The sequence below is a fragment of the Rhinoraja longicauda genome, chromosome 9 (genome assembly GCF_053455715.1).
Source record: "Rhinoraja longicauda isolate Sanriku21f chromosome 9, sRhiLon1.1, whole genome shotgun sequence".
NCBI classification, from domain to species: domain Eukaryota; kingdom Metazoa; phylum Chordata; class Chondrichthyes; order Rajiformes; family Arhynchobatidae; genus Rhinoraja; species Rhinoraja longicauda.
Window position 1 is genome coordinate 54,388,994 of NC_135961.1, and position 20,860 is coordinate 54,409,853.

Here is a 20,860-nt window from a genome sequence, read left to right on the forward strand (position 1 = left end):
TACACCTCTGTATGATCACCCTTCATCCTCCTGCACTCCAAAGAATAAAGTCCTAGTCTGCCCACCCTCTCCCAGTAGCTCTGCCGTCAAGTACTGACAACATCCTTACTGATAGGATAGATGGTCAGAATCATTTTGCCAGGGTGCTTTAACAACAGTGAGGGAAAGTTTAAAAGAGCTATGCAGGGCAGGCATATCTACACAGAAAGTCAGGTACCTGGAACACAATGCTTGGGGTAATAATGAAAGCAGAAAGTACTGATGGTTAAGAGGCGTTTAGATAGGCTCAAATGTGCAAGAAGTGATTTGGATCACATGCAGGCAGAGGAGATTAGTTTAACTTGGCATCATGTTTGGTGCAGACGTAGTTTGCTGGAGGGTACATGCTGGATGTACCGCTCTCCATGTACTGCATTCTGTGTACCACGCTGCGTGTACCGCACTGTGTGTACCGTGCTACGTGTTCCACATTCCGTGGTCCGCACAATAGACAATAGGTGCAGGAGGAGACCATTCGGCTCTTCGAGCCAGCACCGCCATTCAATGTGATCATGGCTGATCATTCTCAATCAGTACCTCGTTCCTACCTTCCCCCCCATACCCCCTGACTCCGCTATCCTTAAGAGCTCTATCTAGCTCTCTCTTGAATGCTTTCAGAGAATTGGCCTCCACTGCCTTCTGAGGAAGAGAATTCCACATATTCACAACTCTCTGACTGAATTTTTTTTTCCTCATCTCCGTTCTAAATGGCCTACCCCTTATTCTTAAACTGTTCTGGACTCCCCCAACATTGGGAACATGTTTCCTGCCTCTAACGTGTCCAACACCTTAATAATCTTATACGTTTCGATAAGATCCCCTCTCATCCGTCTAAATTCCAGTGCACTGTGTGTTCTGGGCTCCATGTACCGCGCTGCATTTGCCGCATTGCATGTACCGCGACCCGTGTAATGCGCAGCGTGTTCTCTGGGTTACAAGATGGTGACTGCGTGCTCTGTCTTGCAGCAAGGCTGGACGGTGGCAGTGGACCTGGTGATTGGACGGCAGGGCATCGGCCAGGTGATCAGCTCGACCGAGGTGAGGACAGGAGGCTCTACGCTGGCGGCTGGGATGGGGGACTGGGGCCAGGGGAGGGGGCCAGGATGGGAGGATCTGTGGCAGGAGAGGTGGCCAGTGGCAGCAGCTGTGGGCAGAAGCGAGGGTCAGAAGTAAAAGTGGAGACCTGAAGGTTCAATGCCGGTGCAGGGGTGGATATCACAGGTGAGTGACAGATGTGGTCGAGGGTCTCAGAGGGTGGGGCGGGTGACAGAGACGGGAATGGGACATCAGATTCAGAATTGGATAACAGAGGCAGGGGGAGGGTGACAGAGGCAGGGGTGGATGATAGTGGGGATGGTCGGATGTCAGAGATAGGGATGGATATCCGAGGCTGAGAGGTGACAGGCAGGGGGAGGGTGACAGAGGCAGGGAGGGTGATGGGGGAACAGCCGATGACAGGGGCTGGGCCAGGTGACGGAAGCTGGAGCAGGAGACAGAGGGACGCATGGGGGCCAGGAATGGGCCCAGGGGTGGGATCCACACAGGGCAAGGGCGGGTGAGTAGCAGAGGGGTCAATGTCGGTGGCAGAGGTGGGGGCAGGGGCTACAGCCAGGCAGGGGTTCAGTGCTGCCAGGGCTCACAGGAGCGCCGCTCCGGCACCTCTGTAAAAAAAAATAAAAAAATACACAGCGAGGAATTTAACAGCGGTCACTCCGGCACCAGCTCCGGCACCTAAACAATTAGCACTGCAACACTGCTGCCAGGGTCATGGGCTGGGGGCAAGGACAGGGGTAAGGACAGGATTGGGGAGCACAGGCCTGGACAGGGCTACATACTGAGATACGGATGAGGAATAGGGGTGGACTGGACAGGTGCCTGGCAGGCTAAAGATGCAAACACCCTGAGATCGACAGTGTGGGAGTGAGAAAGGAAGAGAGGGAGTGAGTGATGGAGGGAGAACAGTCAGGGAGGGAGAGGGAATGAGTCCGAGAGGGAGAGGGAGTGACTCATGGAGCGAGAGGTAGTGGAGTGGTGGAGGTAGAGGGAGTGAGTCAAGGAGGGAGTGAGTCAGGTAGGGAGAGGTAGTGATGGAGCAAGAGGGATTGAGTCCAGGAGGGAGACGAAGTGAGTGATGGAGGGGGAGGGAGTGAGTGATGGTGGGAGAGGGAGGAAGTGAGGGAGAGAGGGTGAGTCAGGGAGAGAGATTGAGTGTCGGGGAGGGAGAGGAAGTGAGTGATGGAGGGAGAGAGAGTGAGGGAGAGGGAGTGTGATGGAGGGAGAGTGATGGAGGGAGAGGGAGCGATGGAGGGAGAGGTAGTGATAGACAATAGACAAGAGGTGCAGGAGTAGGCCATTCGGCCCTTCGAGCCAGCACCGCCATTCAATGTGATCATGGCTGATCATTCTCAATCAGTACCCCAGTCAGGGAGGGAGAGGGAGTGATGGACGGAGAGAGAGTGAGGGAAAGGGAGTGAGTCGTAGGGAGAGGGAGCGCAAGAGACTGAGAGGTGATCCTAAAGTGTATAAAATCATTGGAGGGGGTGCATCAATTGGATGAACACACATAAATCTTTTTCTAAAGATAGGAAAATCAAGAACCAGAGGGCAAAGGTTTACGTGGCAAGGGGAAAAATTCAATGGGTACCTGAGGGGCAACTATTTCACACAGAAGGTGGTGTGTACATGGAACAAAGTGCCAGGGGAAGTAGTTAGGACAGGTTTTATAACAACATTCAAAAGACATTTAGATAGGTACATGGATTGAAACGGAGGGATGGAGGACAAATGGGACTAGCTTAGATGGGGCATCTTGGTTGGTATGGACGAGCTGGGAAGAGAGGCTGCTCGATGCAGTAGGACTCCACGTTTCTCATCGCCATTCCTAAACCTCGCATCATGTGCAACGCAGTTTTCTGTGAGTTGTTTGCAAGGTTGGTAGGTTGCACACAAAAGCTCCAGCTATTGGTAACATTGAATGTCACATGTGCTGACTGACTTGTGACATTGATGGGTGCATGATTAGTGCCAGGAAAATGTCAGTCACGCCATGGTTTATCCCACATTGCTATGTCCCAGCCAATTTTTCCATGGATTTCAACTGGGAGTGATCCTAGTGCAAATTGCCCAGGTAGATCATGGTGGGCTGAAGCTTCTTTATGTTAGACTTTACTTTAGACCAGAGATACAGCGTGGAAACAGGCCCTTTGGCCCGCCGAGTCCGTGCTGACCAGTGGTAATCCCGCACACAACCACAATCCTACACACGAGGGACAATTGTAGGTTAATTTATAGTAGCCAATTAACCTACAAACCTGCACATCTTTGGAGTGTGGGAGGAAAGCAGAGCACTGGGAGAAAGAGAGAACGTACAAACTCCGTACAGACAACACCCGTAGTCGCGATCAAACCCGTGTCTCTGGCACTGTAAGGCAGCAACTCTACTACTGCACCCCTGCAGTAAGACTCCATTTATGCAAAATAAAAAATAAAATGAACATGCAAATGGATTTAATTTGTTGGCAAAAATTTGGTAAATAACGACATTCTATGTTTGAAGTTTTAAATATACTACTGGTCCAAGAAGTGAATTAAATATTGTTTTGTTTTTCATTCTGAACAGCCCATCAGCTTGGCAGAGTTCAAGCAAATTAAATCCATCAAATCCATTCATTCAGAGGGCAAAACGAAAGCTCTGCTTCAACTGGAAATCAGTGGGGCTTTCCAGGTAAGAGCGATTGCAATTACTCCAGGGCAGCTCTGCAGCAAAACAAATGCGATCCTTGCACATCTGCAATGAAAACAGAACATCTTTGCATCCGTGCAGTCACAACCCACACACAATTGCAATTATTGCACATCTCTGTCATGGCGAAGCTCTCGCATAAACGCATTTATTATGGAGCATCTCTGGAACAAATACGATAGTGACGTTTAAGAGGCTTTTAGATAGGCATATGAATATGCAGGGAATGGAGTGATATGGAGTACAGGCGAGCAGAAGAGATTAATTTAACATGATGTTCAGCATGGACAACTTGGGCCGAAGGGCCTGTTCCTGTGCTGTACTGCTCTGTGTTATATTTCAGATTACTATCAACTGCAGTATTTTGCTGCAGATTTCCCCCCAGAAGGGGATTTATAGAAAGAAGTTCAGGCCTTTGGAGTTGGGTTTAACAAATGTGAAAGGTTTGGTTAAAAAACTGCAGATGTTCGAAATCTGAAAATCAAGGTGGAAATTCCATCAGCGGAGAGAGAAATGTAATTCCCGGTTTGGGCCAGAGACCCTTCATTAGAAACTGGGAAAAGTTACAATTCAAACTTTTAAGTTGCAAGTTCTCAACTGATGTCACCACAAGGTACAACTCCTTTCCTGTCTGTCATAGGGTAGACTGACACCCGCCCCCCCGTCCCCCCCCCCCCCTCCCCCTGTCCCCGTCCCCAATCTTTGCACATCCCCAATATTTTCCACTCGTCACTTTAATTTCACGTTTCAGGTAACACATGAAATGTAAATTGTGTTTTATGACTGTTGGCAGATAAATTTCCCACCTGCGATTTTAAAAAAGTTCTATCGTGTTGTATCGTAGGAGATGATTCCAGCATTTCCTATTTAGTGAGTGGGAATGTGGAGGAGTTGGTCTGAATGGACAGTTTGGTGAGTGGGAATGTAGAGGGGTTGGTCTTTTGGGACAGGGTTTAGTGAGTGGGAATGTGGAGGGGTTGGTCTGAGTGGACAGGGTTTAGTGGGCGGGAACATGAAGGGGTTGTTCTGTTGGGATTGGATTTAGTGAGTGGGAATGTGAAGGGGGTTGTTCTCTTGGGGCAGTGCTTAGTGAGCGCGAATGTGCAGGAGTTTGATCCGTTGATATTCTACATTAGGAATCCTGGCTTTCTCCTGAAGGAATCGTTTCTCTGTCAGACCGGGCTCCTTCGGATCTTCCCTTGTCACGCGCTGTCCTATTGATCACCGTTCATAGTTACCTCACGCCGCCTTCTTTACTCTGCAGCCACTGACAATAACAGCCTCGTCCCTGGCGATGGCGGAGAACATGGCCAATCTCATCGATGGCTACTGCCAACTGGAACGAGGCACTACAGTCTCCCTCATCGCGAGTCCCAGGAGAGGTCAGTAAGAATAAAGAGGAGGCCATTTAAAACTGAGCTGAGAAGAAACTTTTTCACCCAGAGAGTTGTGAATTTGTGGAATTCTCTGCCACAGAGGGCAGTGGAGGCAAATTCACTGGATGAATTTAAAAGAGAGTTAGATAGAGCTCTTGGGAATCAAGGGATATGGGGAGAAGGCAAGCACAGGTTACTGATTGTAGATGATCAGCCATGATCACAATGAATGGCGGTGCTGGCTCGAAGGGCCAAATGGCCTCCTCCTGCAACTATTTTCTATGTTTCTATGAACTGTCCAGAGTCACACACTTGGGGAAGGGTGACCAAACACGTGCTCTTCCCACAACGGCTTTCTGTATGTGCGCAGATGGCAGTTTGACCACGGAACAGAAATAAAGACTCTTTATCATCGTGTAACATGCAAATCCCTGATGAGATTCTCCCCCACCCAATGAGAGGTGATGCGTGTTTCCTTCTTGCCGTCAAAGACTCTGATCCCGAAAGGGCTTGTCCCACTTAGGCGACTGCCGGCGACTAGGCTGTCGCCGACAGTTCGCCGGGGTGTCGCGGGCATGATCGTGAGGAGTCTTCAAAGAATCGTAGTGGATCTCGGCGCGTCGCTGAGAAATTTTCCAAATAGAAATTTCTCGGCGACTGCTGGCTTGTCGCCAGGTATCGTAGCTTATTGTGGGCGCTGTCGCATGCTGTCCCCAGGTTTGCTAGGTTGTCGCAGATGCATTTAGAAGCACATAATATTAAATCAAGTAAAGTCATTTGAAGATACCATAAAATACTTGTGTTTAACCAATTTATTTACCATCAGGACCTTTGACAGGTAGATTGGAGGCGACAGTTTGACGGTCAGGTTAGTGTGAGAATTTTGCGATGTTTATGGCCATCAGCGATTACTTTTAAAGTAGGCTCCAAACCCAAATATGCAACCCAGAAACCAGATATGCATCTCCCGTACATTTTCAAAGAATGCCCACACTCCGCACAAAATTCCATTTAACCACGTTTAAAATTAAATGTCTTTTTGCTGCTATTAGTAAACTGGAAGTCAATCCAGTTTATGCCTTGTTACTGTGAAGCTTGGTTTTCAAGTAACCCGGGCAAGATGTTATATTTAAAAACTCTCAAGTAATTACAGACTTGTCAGTGATTTCAGCGAAAATCAGGACGCCGGAGAAGCATTGATAAGCGTGGGAATTTTGCGATGTTTCCGAAGACGGTGTAATCTCTTAGCCAGAGGCATTGTCGTGGTCATTGTCGTAGGGTAAAAGAAAATTTTGGCGAACTGCTACGACTTTGACAGTCACTGGCAGTCGCGTAGAAAATCGCCTAAGTGGGACAGGTCCTTAACCGGGCTGGCTGGTGTGGTGGGAAACCTCTTGACTTAACCCAGCCGGGGAGCCTTGAATCAGCATCCAATAACCATGAGTTATTTTGTTTATTAACCCTGTTGTGATTCTTCTGTTCCCACAGATCAAGAATCAAAAGACAAGCTCCCTGACCTTCCTCCCCGGTATGTTGGTCTTGGTTTATTGTTGTCATGAGATCCAAGATGCAGTGAAATACTTTGTTCGTGTGCTATCCAGTCAAATCATACTATGCATGAGTACAATCAAGCCATACACAAGAAGAACAGGTAGTGAAAAATGAAAATGACCAGCGTGCGGAAAATACAGCATTTATAGCTTTACAGCTGCAGAGAAACAAAAATAAAGTACAAGGTCCAAATAAGGTAGGTTGGAAGATCGGGTGGACCAATCGGGTTGTCTGATAATAGTGAGGAAGAAGCTATTGCTGAATCTAGTGGTACATGCTTTCAAGCTTTTGTACCTTTGGCCCAACAAAAGATGGGAGAAGAGGAAATGACCAGGGTTACAACTGTCCTTGATTCTGTTGGATTCTTTGCTAAGGCAGCTTGGTATGTAGATGGTGCCAATGATGGAGAGGTTGGTCTGTCTAAGGGACTGGGCTACATGCACAACTCTGCAATTTCTTGTGCTCGTGGCAGAACTGTTGCCAGACCAAGCTGTGATGCATCCTGATAGGATGCTTTATTGGTAAGGCACAGTGTCGTGGCTGTGGAGCTGCTGCCTCACAGCATCAGAGACCCGGTGTCGATCCTAAGTACAGGTGCTGTCTGTGCGGAATTTGTCCCTGTTTGTCCCATTCTCCCTGTGACTGTGTGGGTTTTCTCCGGGTGCTCCAGTTTCCTCCCACATTCCAAGTTTGTAGGTTTGTAGATTAATTGGCTTCTGTATTGGCCCATAGCATGCAGGATGTGAAAAGGGTCCAACATAGATTTAGTGTACCTGTGATCGATGGTCAGTATGAACTTGATGGGCCAAAGGGCCTGGTTGCATGCTGTGTATCTAAACAAAACTAAACTAAACTAGGAAGGAACTGCAGATGTGGTTTATACATATATGCTGGAGTAACTCAGCGGGTTCAGTCTAAAGAAGGGTTTCGACCCAAAATGTCACCTGTTCCTTTTCTCTAGAGATACTGCCTGACCTGTTGAGTTGTTCCAGCACTTTGTGTCTATAAACTAAACATTACTTCGTAGAAGTTGATTAACTTCATTGGAGACATGCTGAACTAATGAGAGAAAAGTGCTGTTAGTGTGCTTTTTAGCCAGCTTCAATGTGGTTAGTCCAGGACAAATTGCAGATGGTACTTACATGATGTAAGACCTGCTGAGTTACTCCAGCATATTGTGTCTATCTTCAAAATAAATCAGCATCTACAGTGGCTTCCTACACCTGTGTTATACAAGCGTGGTTGTGGGATTATGCAGCTCTGTGTTCGTTCAGTTTAGTTTATTTACTGTCACGTGTATCGAGGTGCAGTGAAAAGCTTTTGTTGCATGCTAACCAGTCAGCGGAAAGGCAATACACGATTAAAATCGAGCCATTTACAGTATATAGATACATGATAAAGGAATAACATGCATAAAGTTTAGTGCAAGATAAAGCCAGTAAAGTCTGATCAAAGATAGTCTGAGGGTCTCCAATGAGGTTTATAGTAGTTCAGGACAGCTCTCTAGTTGTGGTCGGATGGTTCAGTTGCCTGATAACAGCTGTGTTATACAGGCTTTGTGGGATTACACAGCCCAGTGTTATACAAGCCCTGTTGTAGAATTACACAGTCCTGTGTTATACAGACTCCGCTGTAGAATTACACTGCCCTGTGTTATACAGGCCCTGTTGTAGAATTACACTGCCCTCTGTTAAACAGACCCCGTTGTAGAATTACACTGCCCTGTGTTATACAGGCCCTGTTGTAGAATTACACTGCCCTGTGTTATACAGGCCCTGTTGTAGAATTACACTGCCCTGTGTTATACAGGCCCTGTTGTAGAATTACACTGCCCTGTGTTATACAGGCCCTGTTGTAGAATTACACTGCCCTGTGTTATACAGACCCCGCTGTAGAATTACACTGTCCTGTGTTATACAGACCCCGCTGTAGAATTACACTGTCCTGTGTTATGCAGGCCCTGGGTGATATTACACTGCCCTGTGTTATACAGACCCCGCTGTAGAATTACACTGCCCTGTGTTATACAGACCCCGCTGTAGAATTACACTGTCCTGTGTTATGCAGGCCCTGGGTGATATTACACTGCCCTGTGTTATACAGATCCCGCTGTAGAATTATACTGCCTGTGTTATGCAGGCCCTGGGTGATATTACACTGCCCTGTGTTATACAGGCCCTGTGTAATATTACACAGCCCTGTGTTTTTATTAATAAAAAAAAAATCAATTATTTAAAAATAATATTTACAAACAAAACAGAACCCACCACCAGAATACAATAGAAACAAATATACCAAATGAAACTATTATACAACTATATTACAATCCCTACCAGGATGTATCTAATCCCCCGCGGTGCATAACGATCCTGGAAGTGCCCCAGGGTACCAGTGGACAGCGCATTGTCCCTCTCCAACACCACCCGGGCACGGACGTAATCCCGGAAAAGGGTCAGGCAGCAGGCTCGGGCAGAGCCCTCTTCCGCCTGGCGCCGCGACTTGCGGATGCCCGGCTTGGCCAGGCCCAGGAGCAACCCAACCAGGACATCTTCGGCCCGACCCTCTCCCCTACGCACAGGGTGTCAGCCCTGAGTTATACAGGCTCTGTTGTGAGATTACACTGCCCTGTGTTATACAGGCCCTGCTGTAGAATTACACTGCCCTGTGTTATACAGGCCCTGCTGTAGAATTACACTGTCCTGTGTTATACAGGCCCTGTTGTGAGATTACACAGCCCGGTGCTATACAGACCCTGCTGATTAAAGGTGGTTGTGCTGACTCCCTTCTGCTTTTATTTTAGGCCAAGACCGGAAGTGAAGATAACCGATGAGCCAAGATCCGTGTTGTCACGGAGAAGCATGGGTGAGTCACGGAGAGTGGACTCTGCGGAGTGAGGGGACGGACTGGCTTTGGGAGCTGGGGTCAGGGCTCTGGAGGGAGTGGTACAGAAGGGGGACCCAAGGAAATGTGAGCTTGGAAGAGTCCTGTAGGACATACGTGGAATGGAAGCACTTGGTAGTCCACTTGCTCCAAAATTCCTGCACAAGGCTCGTTTGCTGGAGGGTTTTGGGAAGAGGTGGGATGTGGAACTGAGTACGTGGAACTGCAGAATTCATTGCCACAGACGGTTGTGGAGGCCAAGTCAATGGATATTTTTAAGGCAGAGATTGACAGATTCTTGAATAGTACGGGTGTCAGGGATTATGGGGGCAAGGCAGGAGAATGGTGTTGAGAGGGAAAGACAAATCGGCCATGACTGTACGACAGAGTAGATTTGATGGGCCGAATGGCCTAATTCTGCTCCTAGAACTTATGAACATGAACTGAGTCTCACACTCTGCACCTCCCAGCTGCAAAATAACTCTGTGAGCCCTACCCTCTCTCTATGAGGACCCTGCCCCACCCTACCTGAGGGGTATCCACCTGGTGATTGAACCGCGTGAAGGGGACCATCACACATTACCCCAAGCGTTTTCTGCCCAGTGGCCTCTCTGTGTGGACCCCACTCAGTACTGTTAGCAGTGAATCTACTCACTGTCCCGCTCGACATTGGGGACATCATTGACGATCAGTCCAATTTCAGATCTAGGTACTTTTAAGGATGGAACAAGCCCATTTGGTTCATCGGGACGATGCTGGCTGCCAGGGGAGCAAACTCCCATTAGTTTGGGCGGTATGGTTGAGCAGTGGTAGAGTTACCGCCTTACAGCGCCAGAGACCCGGGTTCAATCCGGACTATGGGTGCTGTCTGTACGGAGTTTGTACGTTCTCCCCATGACCGCGTGGGTTTTCTCTGGATGTTCCGGTTTCCTCCAACATTCCAAAGACGTACAGATTTGTAGGTTAATTGGCTTTGGTAAAAATCGTAAATTGTCCCTAGTGTGCAGGATAATGCTATTGTACTGGGATCACTGGTCGGGGTGGACTTGGTGGGCCGGAGGGCTGGGTTCGGCATTGTATCTCTAAACTAAACTAAACTAAACTAAGTCCCATTCACCCTCTCCTTGTTGCCCTGGTTTTCTTGAGGTCCCCATTTCTCTAAGATCATCAGGGGAGCTTCCTGATCCAGAAAGCTCCTGGCAATACCAAGCCTCACGGTTCCTGTGTGAACGTGAAGCTGGAAGAGTCAGGAATCCTATGGAGCCACAAACCCACTACACCTGCCCCACCCCTCCCCTCCCCCCCCCCCCCCTCCCCCCCCCTCTGCCCCCCCCTCTGCCCCTCCGGCCCTCCCTTCCACTGGCCTGTACCAAGGACATGTGCTAGTTCAGTAGAATGATCAATTACAGTGCTCCCAGTACATCTCTTGTCTTGGGCTCATTCTGTGCTTCTATCTGGTGCTTAAGAGCCAGCCTACGCTAATTATTTGCAGAGTCTTTTCCTCTGAGCCACCTCCAAACCCGGAGCAGTCCTGCAAACCTGGAACACCTACTCTCAGTACGCCAAGGACTAAGTGATCACCCAGTTGCCAAACATTTCTACTCCCCTTCACATTCCCATATTGACTGTTCTGTCCTGGGACTCCTCCACTGCCAGAGTGGTGCCACACGCAAATTGGAGGAACAGCACCTCATATTTTGCTTGGGCAGCTTCCAACCCAGCGGTATGAAATTTGATTCCTATAATTTCAAGTAATCCTTGCATTCCCGCTCTCTCCTTCCCTCCCCCACCTTAGTCATCTTGCTAGTTTCACTGTTTGTATCTCTTCATTATCACCTCTTCCACAGCCAACAATGGATCATTGTGGACTCCACCTTCTGTGGGCCATCGGTGCATGCTGTGATTTGTTCTGTACGTTTCTCATACCACTAGTTTCGCCCTCCCCTGACTCTCAGTCTAAAGAATGGTCTCGACCCAAAACGTCACCTATTCCTTTTCGCCAGGGATGCTGCCTGTCCCGCTGAGTTACTCTGGCATTTTTTGTCCTGGAGCAGCTCAGTACTGTGGGGGATCTACCTTGGGAGTCGGGCCGATCATTTCTCCATGATAACCAGGAGACCTCTCTGTCCAGTGGATTGCAGGCCCCACGCCCCTTCTCTGTGTATCCCTGCACCCCAGGCTCCACTCTCCCTTCTGTTCTCCTCCTGGCTGACCCACTTTGCTCTGGACATTTTGCAGATTCCGACATCTACGCCGAAATCCCGGACACGCCGAGATCTGCAGGTGAGTGTTAGCCAAGACTGACAGAGAGAGAGAGAGAGAGAAAGAGAAAAAGAGTGAGAGAGAGAGAGAGAGAGAGAGAGACACTCGCGGCAAATCACACCATCCCCGAGTCCGCCCCAGCCGAGGCCTGTGGCCACTGTTTCAACAGAGGAAGCTGCAGCCGGTATCGGCAGACAGTATGTGTAGGAAGGTACTGCTGATGGTGGTTTAAACCGAAGATAGACACAAAAAGCTGGCGTAACTCAGGAATGGTGAAGGAATGGTGACGTTTCAGGTTGAGACTGAAAGATTTAAAGACCGCATGGATGAACTCCAAAAATTGTTCATTCCTGTCTGACGAAAAAATAAAACGGGGAAGGCCACTCAACTGTGGCTAACGAGGGAAATCAAGGATAGTATTTTAATTCATGGAAAAGGCATATAAATTGGCCAGTGGAAGCTACAAACCGGAGGAGTGGGAGAAATTTAGAACTCAACCGAGGAAGACAAAGGGGTTAATTAAGAGGGGGGAAAAAAGCATGAAAGAAAGCTTGCGGGGAATATAAAAACTGACTCTAAAAGCTTCTTTAGATATGTAAAAAGGAAAAGATTAGTGAAGACAAATATGGGTCCCTTACAATCAGAGACCAGGTGAATTTATAATGGGAAACAAAGAAATGGCAGAACAGTTAAACAAATACTTTGGTTCTGTCTTCACTAAGGAAGACACAAACAATCTACCAGAAATACTAGGGGACCAAGGATCTAGTGGGAGGGAGGAACTGAAGGGAATCCTCATAAGTCAGGAAATGGTGTTAGGTAAACTGTTGGGACTGAAGGCAGATAAATCCCCAGGGCCTGATGGTCTGCATCCCAGAGTACTCAAGGAAGTGGCCCTAGAATTGTGGCTGCATTGGTGATCATTTTCCAATGTTATCTCGACTCTGGATCAGTTCCTGTGGACTGGAGCATAGCCAATGTAACCCCACATTTTAAGAAAGGAGGGAGAGAGAAAACGGAAAATTATGGACCAGTTAGCCTTACCTCGGTAGTGGGAAAGATGTTTGAGTCGATTATTAAAGATGTTTGAGTCGATTATTAAAGATGTTTATAGCAGTGCATTTGGAAAGCAGTGACAGGATCCATCAAAATCAGCATGGATTTATGAAGTGGAAATCGTGTTTGACTAATCTTCTGGAATTTTTGAGGATGTAACAAGTAGAATGGATAAGGGAGAGCCAGTGGATGTGGTGGAACTGGACTTTCAACAGCCTTTGGCAAGGTCTCACTCAAGAGATTAGTGTGCAAAATTAGAGCACATGGTATTAGGGGTAGGGTATTGACATGGATAGAGAACTGGTTGGCAGACAGGAAGCAAAGAGTAGGAATTAACGGGTCCTTTTCAGAATGGCAGGCAGTGACTATTGGGGTGCCGCAAGGCTCGGTTCTGGGACCCCAGTTATTTACAATATATATTAACGATTCAGACGAGGGAATTAAATGTGACATCTCCAAGTTTGCGGATGACACAAAGCTGGGTGGCAGTGTGAGGAGGATGCTGAGGATGCAGGATGACTTGGATAAGTTGGGTGAGTGGGCAGATGCATGGCAGATGCAGTTTCATGTAGATAATTGTGAGAATATCCACTTTGGAGGCAAGAACAGGAAGGCAGATTATTATCTGAATGGTGTCAGATTAGGAAAAGGGGGGGGGTGCAACGAGACCCTGGGTGTCCTTGTACATCAGTCATTGAAAGTTATATAGTTACAGCATATAGTTACAGCAGGCAGTGAAGAAAGCTAATAGCATGTTGGCCTTCATTGCGAGAGGATTTGAGTTTAGGAGCACGGAGGTGTTACTGCAGTTGCACAGGGCCCTGGTGAGACCGCACCTGGAGGATTGTGTGCAATTTTGGTCTAATTTGAAGAAGCACCTTATTGCTATTGAAGGGGTGCAGCTTAGATTCACCGGGTTAATTCCCGGAATGGAGGGACTGATATATGATGAAAGAATGGGTCGACTGGGCTTGTGTTCACTGGAATTAGAAGGATGAGAGGGGATCTTATAGAAACATATAAAATTCTTAAAGGATTGGATAGGCTAGATGCAGGAAAAATGTTCCTGATGTTGGGGGAGTCCAGAACCAGGGGTCACAGTTTAAGAATAAGGGGTAGGCCATTTAGGACTGAGATGGGGAAAAACTACTTCACCCAGAGAGTTGTGAATCTGTGGAATTCTCTGACGCAGAAGGCATTGGAGGCCAATTCACTGGATGTTTTCAAGAGGGAGCTAGATTTAGCTCTTGGGGCTAAAGGAATCAAGGGATATGGGGAAAAAACAGGAATGGGGTACTGATTTTAGATGATCAGCCATGATCATATTGAATGGCGGTGCTGGCTCGAATGGCCGAATGACCTACTCCTACACCTATTTTTCTATGTTTCTAGGAGACCCTTCTTCAGACTGGTTAACGATAAGGAAAACGAGAGATATAGGCGATGATGTATCAATAGACAATAGACAATAGACAATAGGTGCAGGAGTAGGCCATTCAGCCCTTCGAGCCAGCACCGCCATTCAATGCGATCATGGCTGATCACTATCAATCAGTACCCCGTTCCTGCCTTCTCCCCATACCCCCTCACTCCGCTATCCTTAAGAGCTCTATCCAGCTCTCTCTTGAAAGCATCCAACGAACTGGCCTCGAGATAAAGAACAATGTTACTTTTTTGCAAATCTTTCACTCATTGTTCTTTATCTCTCTACATCATCGCCGATATCTCTCGTTTCCCCTTTATCCCTAACCAGACTGATGAAGGGTCTCGACCCGAAATGTCACCCATTCCTTCTTTCCAAAGATGCTGCCTGCCCCGCTGAGTTACACCAGCTGTTTGTGTCTATCTGCGGTCAATATCCAGTCTCCTGAAACTGCACAGGGACTCGTGACCACGATCCAACAGATTGCTCTCCGGTATTTCTGCCGGCTTTCTCAATTCTCATGATTCTTCTTGCAGTTTCTCACAATAATATCTCTCGAGACTCTGTGGTTCTGGGCCGGATTCTGGGAGAAGGATTTTTCGGTCAGGTTTATGAAGGACTTTACAAAACAAATGTGAGTTTCCTTTCTTCAAATCATATTTTGAAATGTTGTTTTAATGTCAAGGGGTGACGTTCCCAACTGAAATATTGTGCGTTTACTGATCACCGAACTGGAGATTTTCTTGTCCCTTAGACCCTGGGCCCTGGTGATTCGTGTCTGGGATATCATGTGATGGATTCATAGTGCGATACAGCACAGAAAAAACCCTTTGGCCCACATCCCAGACAACATTTTTGTCCATCAACACTGCTCCTACTTTCCTGCATTAGCACCGTATCCGTCTATGCGGATCCGTCTGAAGAAGGGTCTCGACCCGAAACGTCACCCATTCCTTCTCTCCCGAGATGCTGCCTGACCTGCTGAGTTACTCCAGCATTTTGTGAATAAATTACCTAAATAACTGCCTGTCTATATGCCTCAAATATAACAACTGTATCTGATTTCATCACCTCTTCTGGCATCACATTCCAGATATCAGCCACTCTCTGGGTAAAATAAAACCTACCCCTCAGATCCCTATTAAAACTTCTTCCTCTCAGCTTAAACGTAAGCCTGCATTTTGATACCTTGGGAAATGATTCTGACTATCTAGCTTCTTATATTCTTATATCCCTCCATCAGGGCACCTCAGTCTCCTTCACTCCAGGGAAAACAAGTCCAGCCTGTCCAATCTCTCCCCATAACTAACGTCCTCTGATCCATCCTGGTGAATCTTCTCTGCACTCTCTCCAGTGCAGTCACATATTTCCTGTAGTGTGGCGGCCAGAACTGCAAACAATATTCCATGTGCAGTGTAACTAATGTTTTATGAAGTTGCAACATAACGTCCCAGCTATTTCCCTGTGTTGTCACTTTCAGGGAGCTTGAACTCCAAGATCCCTCTGTACATCATAATTCTTTACGAAATGCCCATTGTGTAAAGGATCTCTTGTGGGAAAGGATGGGTGACGTTTCCGGTTGGGACCCCACTTCAGCCTATAGCACCATCTACAGAATCCACTGTGGTTACCCACCCAGGCCACTTCAACCACACCTTCCAAACCCATCCCCTCGACCATCTGCAGATGCAGGGGATCACCTCCTCCTGCAGCTTCCCCTCCAAGTCACACGCCATCCCGAGTTGGAAATACGTCATTGATCTTTCATCACCGGGTTTAAATCCTGGAACTCCCTCCCCGACAGCACTGTGGGAGTGCCTTCGCCAGAGAGACAATGGTTCAAGAATGCAGTTCATCCGCACTTCCTCTAGGACAGTTATTGTGGATAACAACTGCTGGAGTGAAGAAATATCCTGGTCCTGGTTTTCACTTACCACTACATTTTGCTGTCTCATAAAATAAACACTTGCCCGCGTTCTCGGCTTCTTGTGAGTTTCTATTTAAAATACAACCGAGGCCCCTGCCTAAGATGGTGCTGAAACCAGGTGACTCTCTAGTCCCAGAAGTGAATCTGCAATTATTTATTACAATCACTCCACTCATTTCAACCTCTACTCCAACAGATTGCCTTTAACCTGTATCTGTACACTGTGGACTGTTTGATTGTAATTATATGTTGTAATCAGGTTGAGCAGGCTAGGACTCTATTCCTTGGAACGCAGGAGGGTGAGGGTGATCTTATAGAGGTGTACAAAATCATGAGAGGAATAGGTAAGGCAGACGTACAGTCTCTTACCCAGAGTAGGGGAATCGAGAACCAGAGGACATGGGTTTAAGGTAAGGAGGGAAAGACTTAATAGGAACCTGAGGTGCAACCTTTTTCACGCAAACGTTGGTGGGTGTATGGAACGAGCTTCCAGAGGAGGTGGTTGAAGCAGGTACTATCGCAATGTTTAAGAAACAGTTAGACAGGTACATGGATCGGATAGGTTTAGAGGAATATAGGTCAAATGCAGGCTGATGGGACAAGTGTAGATGGGACATGTTGGCCGGTGTGTACAAGTTGGGCCTGTTTCTACACTGTAAGACTCTATGACTCTATGTGTAGTCTTTCTCTTGACTTTTTAGTATGCAACAACAACAAAACAAAGCTTTTCACTGTGCCTCGGTACACGAGACAATAAACAAAACTAAACTGCTGAGTTGTAATGGGAAACATTACACATGAATCCAACAGAGTCAGTGAGAACCGGGGGTAGGGAGTGTGATAACAAATGCTTTCGGGAGTAAAATGTGCTCTTGACAAATGTAATATCCCTCAAATCTTCCTCCACCTTTGGTGTTTTTCGAGTGATCTTTGTGCCTCTCTGTCCACAGAATGGAGAGCAGCTGGCTGTGGCAGTGAAGACCTGCAAAGGTGAATGCACGTTTGACATCAAGGAGAAGTTCCTCCTGGAAGGCAGTAAGGAATTACTCACTCTCAACACAGACTTTCCGAAACAACTGCTGAATGCTGGAAAAACTCAGCGGGTCGGGCAGCAGCCATGTCGAGAGAAACAGGGGTTAAAGTTTTTCATTCGGATGATCTTTCACCGACTTCTCTCTCCACTCAAGCTGTCTGACTGCTGAGTAGCTCCATCATTCTCGGGTTTTATCGTGAATTTTCAGCATTTATGGTTTCTTGATTTTAGAATAGCGTCGTAGATTGGTATACACAGAAACACGCCTTTCAGCCCAACACATCCGTACTCACGATTGTAGTGTCCTAGACTCATACAGCACTGAAACAGGCCCTTTGGTCCAACTCGTACATGCTGACCAAGATGTCCCATCTAAGCTCGTCCTACTAACACTTTTTACACTACCTATCTAATCAGATTTGCCCACATTAGTTCCACATCCTTCTATGCCTTGCTTCAGGAAGTACTTGGGAAGGAGATGAGGAGGAATTTCTTTAGTCAGAGGGTGGTGAATCTGTGGAATTCTTTTCCATAGAAGGCTGTGGAGGCTGTTAGTGGATTTATTTAAGGCAGAGATCAATCGATTCTTGATTAGTACAGCTGTCAGAGGTTATGGGGAGAAATGGGTTAGGAGGGAGAGATAGATCAGCCATGATTGAATGGCGGAGTAGATCACTTATGATCTACTTGTTTGGATGCCTCTTCAGCGTGGTATTCTGAAGTTCTTCCATGTGACCTCTGATGCTCAGTTTTATGTTAGTTTGCCTCTCGAGTTGTGTGTCTGCAGTCTGAGCAGCTGCACACTGTGGTTCTCCCAGCATGTTAGCGAGACCGCACTTGGAGTGTTGTCTGCAGTCGTAGTCGACCACCTCTGCCACTTCAGCCTGAAAAAGGGTTCCGATCCGAGACGCCACCTATTCCTCTTCTCCAGAGATCCGTCTATCTTTAGTAGAAACCAGCATCTACACAATTATTTAACCACTGGGCTCCCTCATCTGGAGATTGAAGAGAGCCATCCAACAATCCCCCAAACCCAGGACTTCACTGCACAGTGTATGGGCCCAACAGATGGAGCTCTCGTATCAGTCTTATCATTGCCAACATTGTAAAGATTCGTCGAAATCATCAAATAATCATCACATTGTCTCAATGTCTCTTTTATATCTTTCTCTTTTCCCTCTGCCTTGATTCGCTCTCTGTCCACTCTCTGTTTTACTCCCTCTAAAAAAAGGCACAAAGTGCTGGAGTAACTGTGCGGGTCAAACAGAATCTCTGCAGAGCATGGATAGGTGATGTGTTGAGTCGGGAAAGGTCCCCCTATTCATGTTCTCCAGAGATGCTGCACTCCAGCACCTTGTGTCTTTTTTTGTAAACCAGCATCTGCAATTCCTTGAGTGGACACAAAAAGCTGGAGTAGCTTAGCGGGACTGGCAGCATCTCGAGAGAGAGAGAGAGAAGGAATGAGTGACGTTTCGGGTCGAGACCCTTTCTCAGACCCGAAACGTCACCCATTCCTTCTCTGCAGAGATGCCGCCTGTCCCGCTGAGTTACTCCGGCTTTTTGTGTCTATCTTCGGTTTAAACCAGCATCTTCCAGTTCCTTCCTACACATCTGTAATTCCTTGTTTCCACACTCACGGTCTTTTTCTCTCCACATTACCCCCTCTCTTGTTGTCACTTTCTTTCTCTTTCTCTTGGAAATTCTCCCTCTGTCACTATTTCCCTTCCTCCCTCCCTCTTTCTCTCAACGCTTCACCTGGCAGTAATCTTCATGAGATCACTTTCTGCAATTTCCAGCATATGCTGTTTAGATTTGAGTTGGTTGGATGCTGCATTGTTTAAATTCCCACCTTCAGTGACCTGCCCTTCACTTTCCCCAGCAATCATGGAGCCCCTCGACCATCCACATCTCGTCAGGCTGATCGGGATGATCGAAGAGGATCCGGCCTGGCTAATCATGGAATTGTATCCTTATGGAGAGGTGAGTGGGGAAGCCAGCTACCGGAGGAAGATGCAGGAGGACAGAACAGGAGCTTAAAGTGTCACGTCCCATCTCTGAGACGGTGGGAGGGGAGGCCCTGAGGGAGCACCGTACTGTGGGAGGGGCAGTACTGAGGGAATGCCGCACTGTGGGAGGGGCAATACTGAGGGAGCACCGCACTGTGGGAGGGGCAGTACTGAGGGAATGCCGCACTATGGGAGGGGCAGTACTGAAGGAGTATGCCACTGTGGGAGGGGCAGTACTGAGGGAGTACTGCACTGTGGGAAGGGCAGTACTGTGGGAATGCCACACTGTGGGAGGGGCAGTACTGAGGGAATGCCGCACTGTGGAAGAGGTAGTACTGAGGGAATGCCGCACTGTGGGAGGGGCAGTACTGAAGGAGTACGCCACTGTGGGAGGGGCAGTACTGAGGGATTGCCACACTGTGGGAGGGGCAGTACTGAGGGAATGGCGCACTGTGGGAGGGGCAGTACTGAGAGAGTACTGCACTGTGGGAGGGGCAGTACTGAGGGATTGCCACACTGTGGGAGGGGCAGTACTGAGGGATTGCCACACTGTGGGAGGGGCAGTACTGAGGGATTGCCGCACTGTGGGAGGGGCAGTACTGAGAGAGTACTGCACTGTGGGAGGGGCAGTACTGAGGAAGTACTACACTGGGAGGGGCAGTACTGAGGGAGTACTACACAGTGTGCTATTCCCTCAGTACTGCCCCTCCCATAGTGTAGTACTCCCTCGGTGGTCCCTCCACGCTGCGTCCCTGTTGCCCTTACCCCTCCCTCATGGTGGTCCCTCCACGCTGGGTCCCTGTTGCTCTTACCTCTCTCTCACGGTGGTCCCTCCACGCTGGGTCCCTGGTGCTCTTACCCCTCCCTCGCGGTGGTCCCTCCACACCTGGTCCTCCTTTGTCCCCTCCCTTTGCGCGGCTGGTCTGGTTGTGCTTCCACCCTCTCACGGTGCCGGCACCGACAGACCCTTGACATCTCTGTCTGAGAGGGAGGTGCCCAACCCACTGGTCTGCTCCTGTCTCCCTGGGGAGATGGTGGAACCTTCTGCCCCGATCCCCCCTGTGCGAGATATGGCTCGAGACCACAGCAATGGGGTGTCTATTAACTGCCCTCTGAAGTGCCCCCAATTCAGTGTAAGAAAATAACTGCAGATGCTGGTACAAATCAAAGGTATTTATTTCACAAAATGCTGGAGTAACTCAGCAGGTCAGGCAGCATCTCAGGAGAGAAGGAATGGGTGACGTTTCGGGTCGAGACCCTTCTTCAGACTGATGTCAGGGGGGCGGGACAAAGGACAAAGCCCCCAACTCGGGGTCAATTAGGGATGTTCAGCAAAGGTTGGCCTTCCCATCAACCTCAACATGCAGTGAATAAATAAATGAGACCATCCCTGCTGGTCTCCTGATGGTCCCCGAGGGCAGGTGGTTGGGGTGTTGAAACAAAGAACTGCAGATTCTGGTTTATACCAAAGATAGACACAAAATGCTGGAATAACTCAATGGGTCAGACAGCATATCTGGAGAAAAGGCATGGGCGAAGTTTCGGCTCTGGACCCTTCTTCCAAC

General features: G+C 48.1%; 1 protein-coding gene across 1 annotated transcript in view; it reads left to right on the top strand.

The window, feature by feature from the left end:
• The window catches only part of LOC144596760 (protein-tyrosine kinase 2-beta-like), a 109,955-nt gene that overhangs the window by 64,081 nt on the left and 25,014 nt on the right, over positions 1-20,860 (top strand). Inside the window, exons 9-17 of the mRNA XM_078405521.1 lie at positions 1,006-1,077; positions 3,659-3,763; positions 5,046-5,163; positions 6,646-6,685; positions 9,509-9,570; positions 11,827-11,871; positions 14,866-14,963; positions 17,207-17,291; positions 19,169-19,269. Coding sequence (XP_078261647.1) covers positions 1,006-1,077; positions 3,659-3,763; positions 5,046-5,163; positions 6,646-6,685; positions 9,509-9,570; positions 11,827-11,871; positions 14,866-14,963; positions 17,207-17,291; positions 19,169-19,269 — 726 coding nt within the window. The remainder of the gene's footprint in view (positions 1-1,005; positions 1,078-3,658; positions 3,764-5,045; positions 5,164-6,645; positions 6,686-9,508; positions 9,571-11,826; positions 11,872-14,865; positions 14,964-17,206; positions 17,292-19,168; positions 19,270-20,860) is intronic.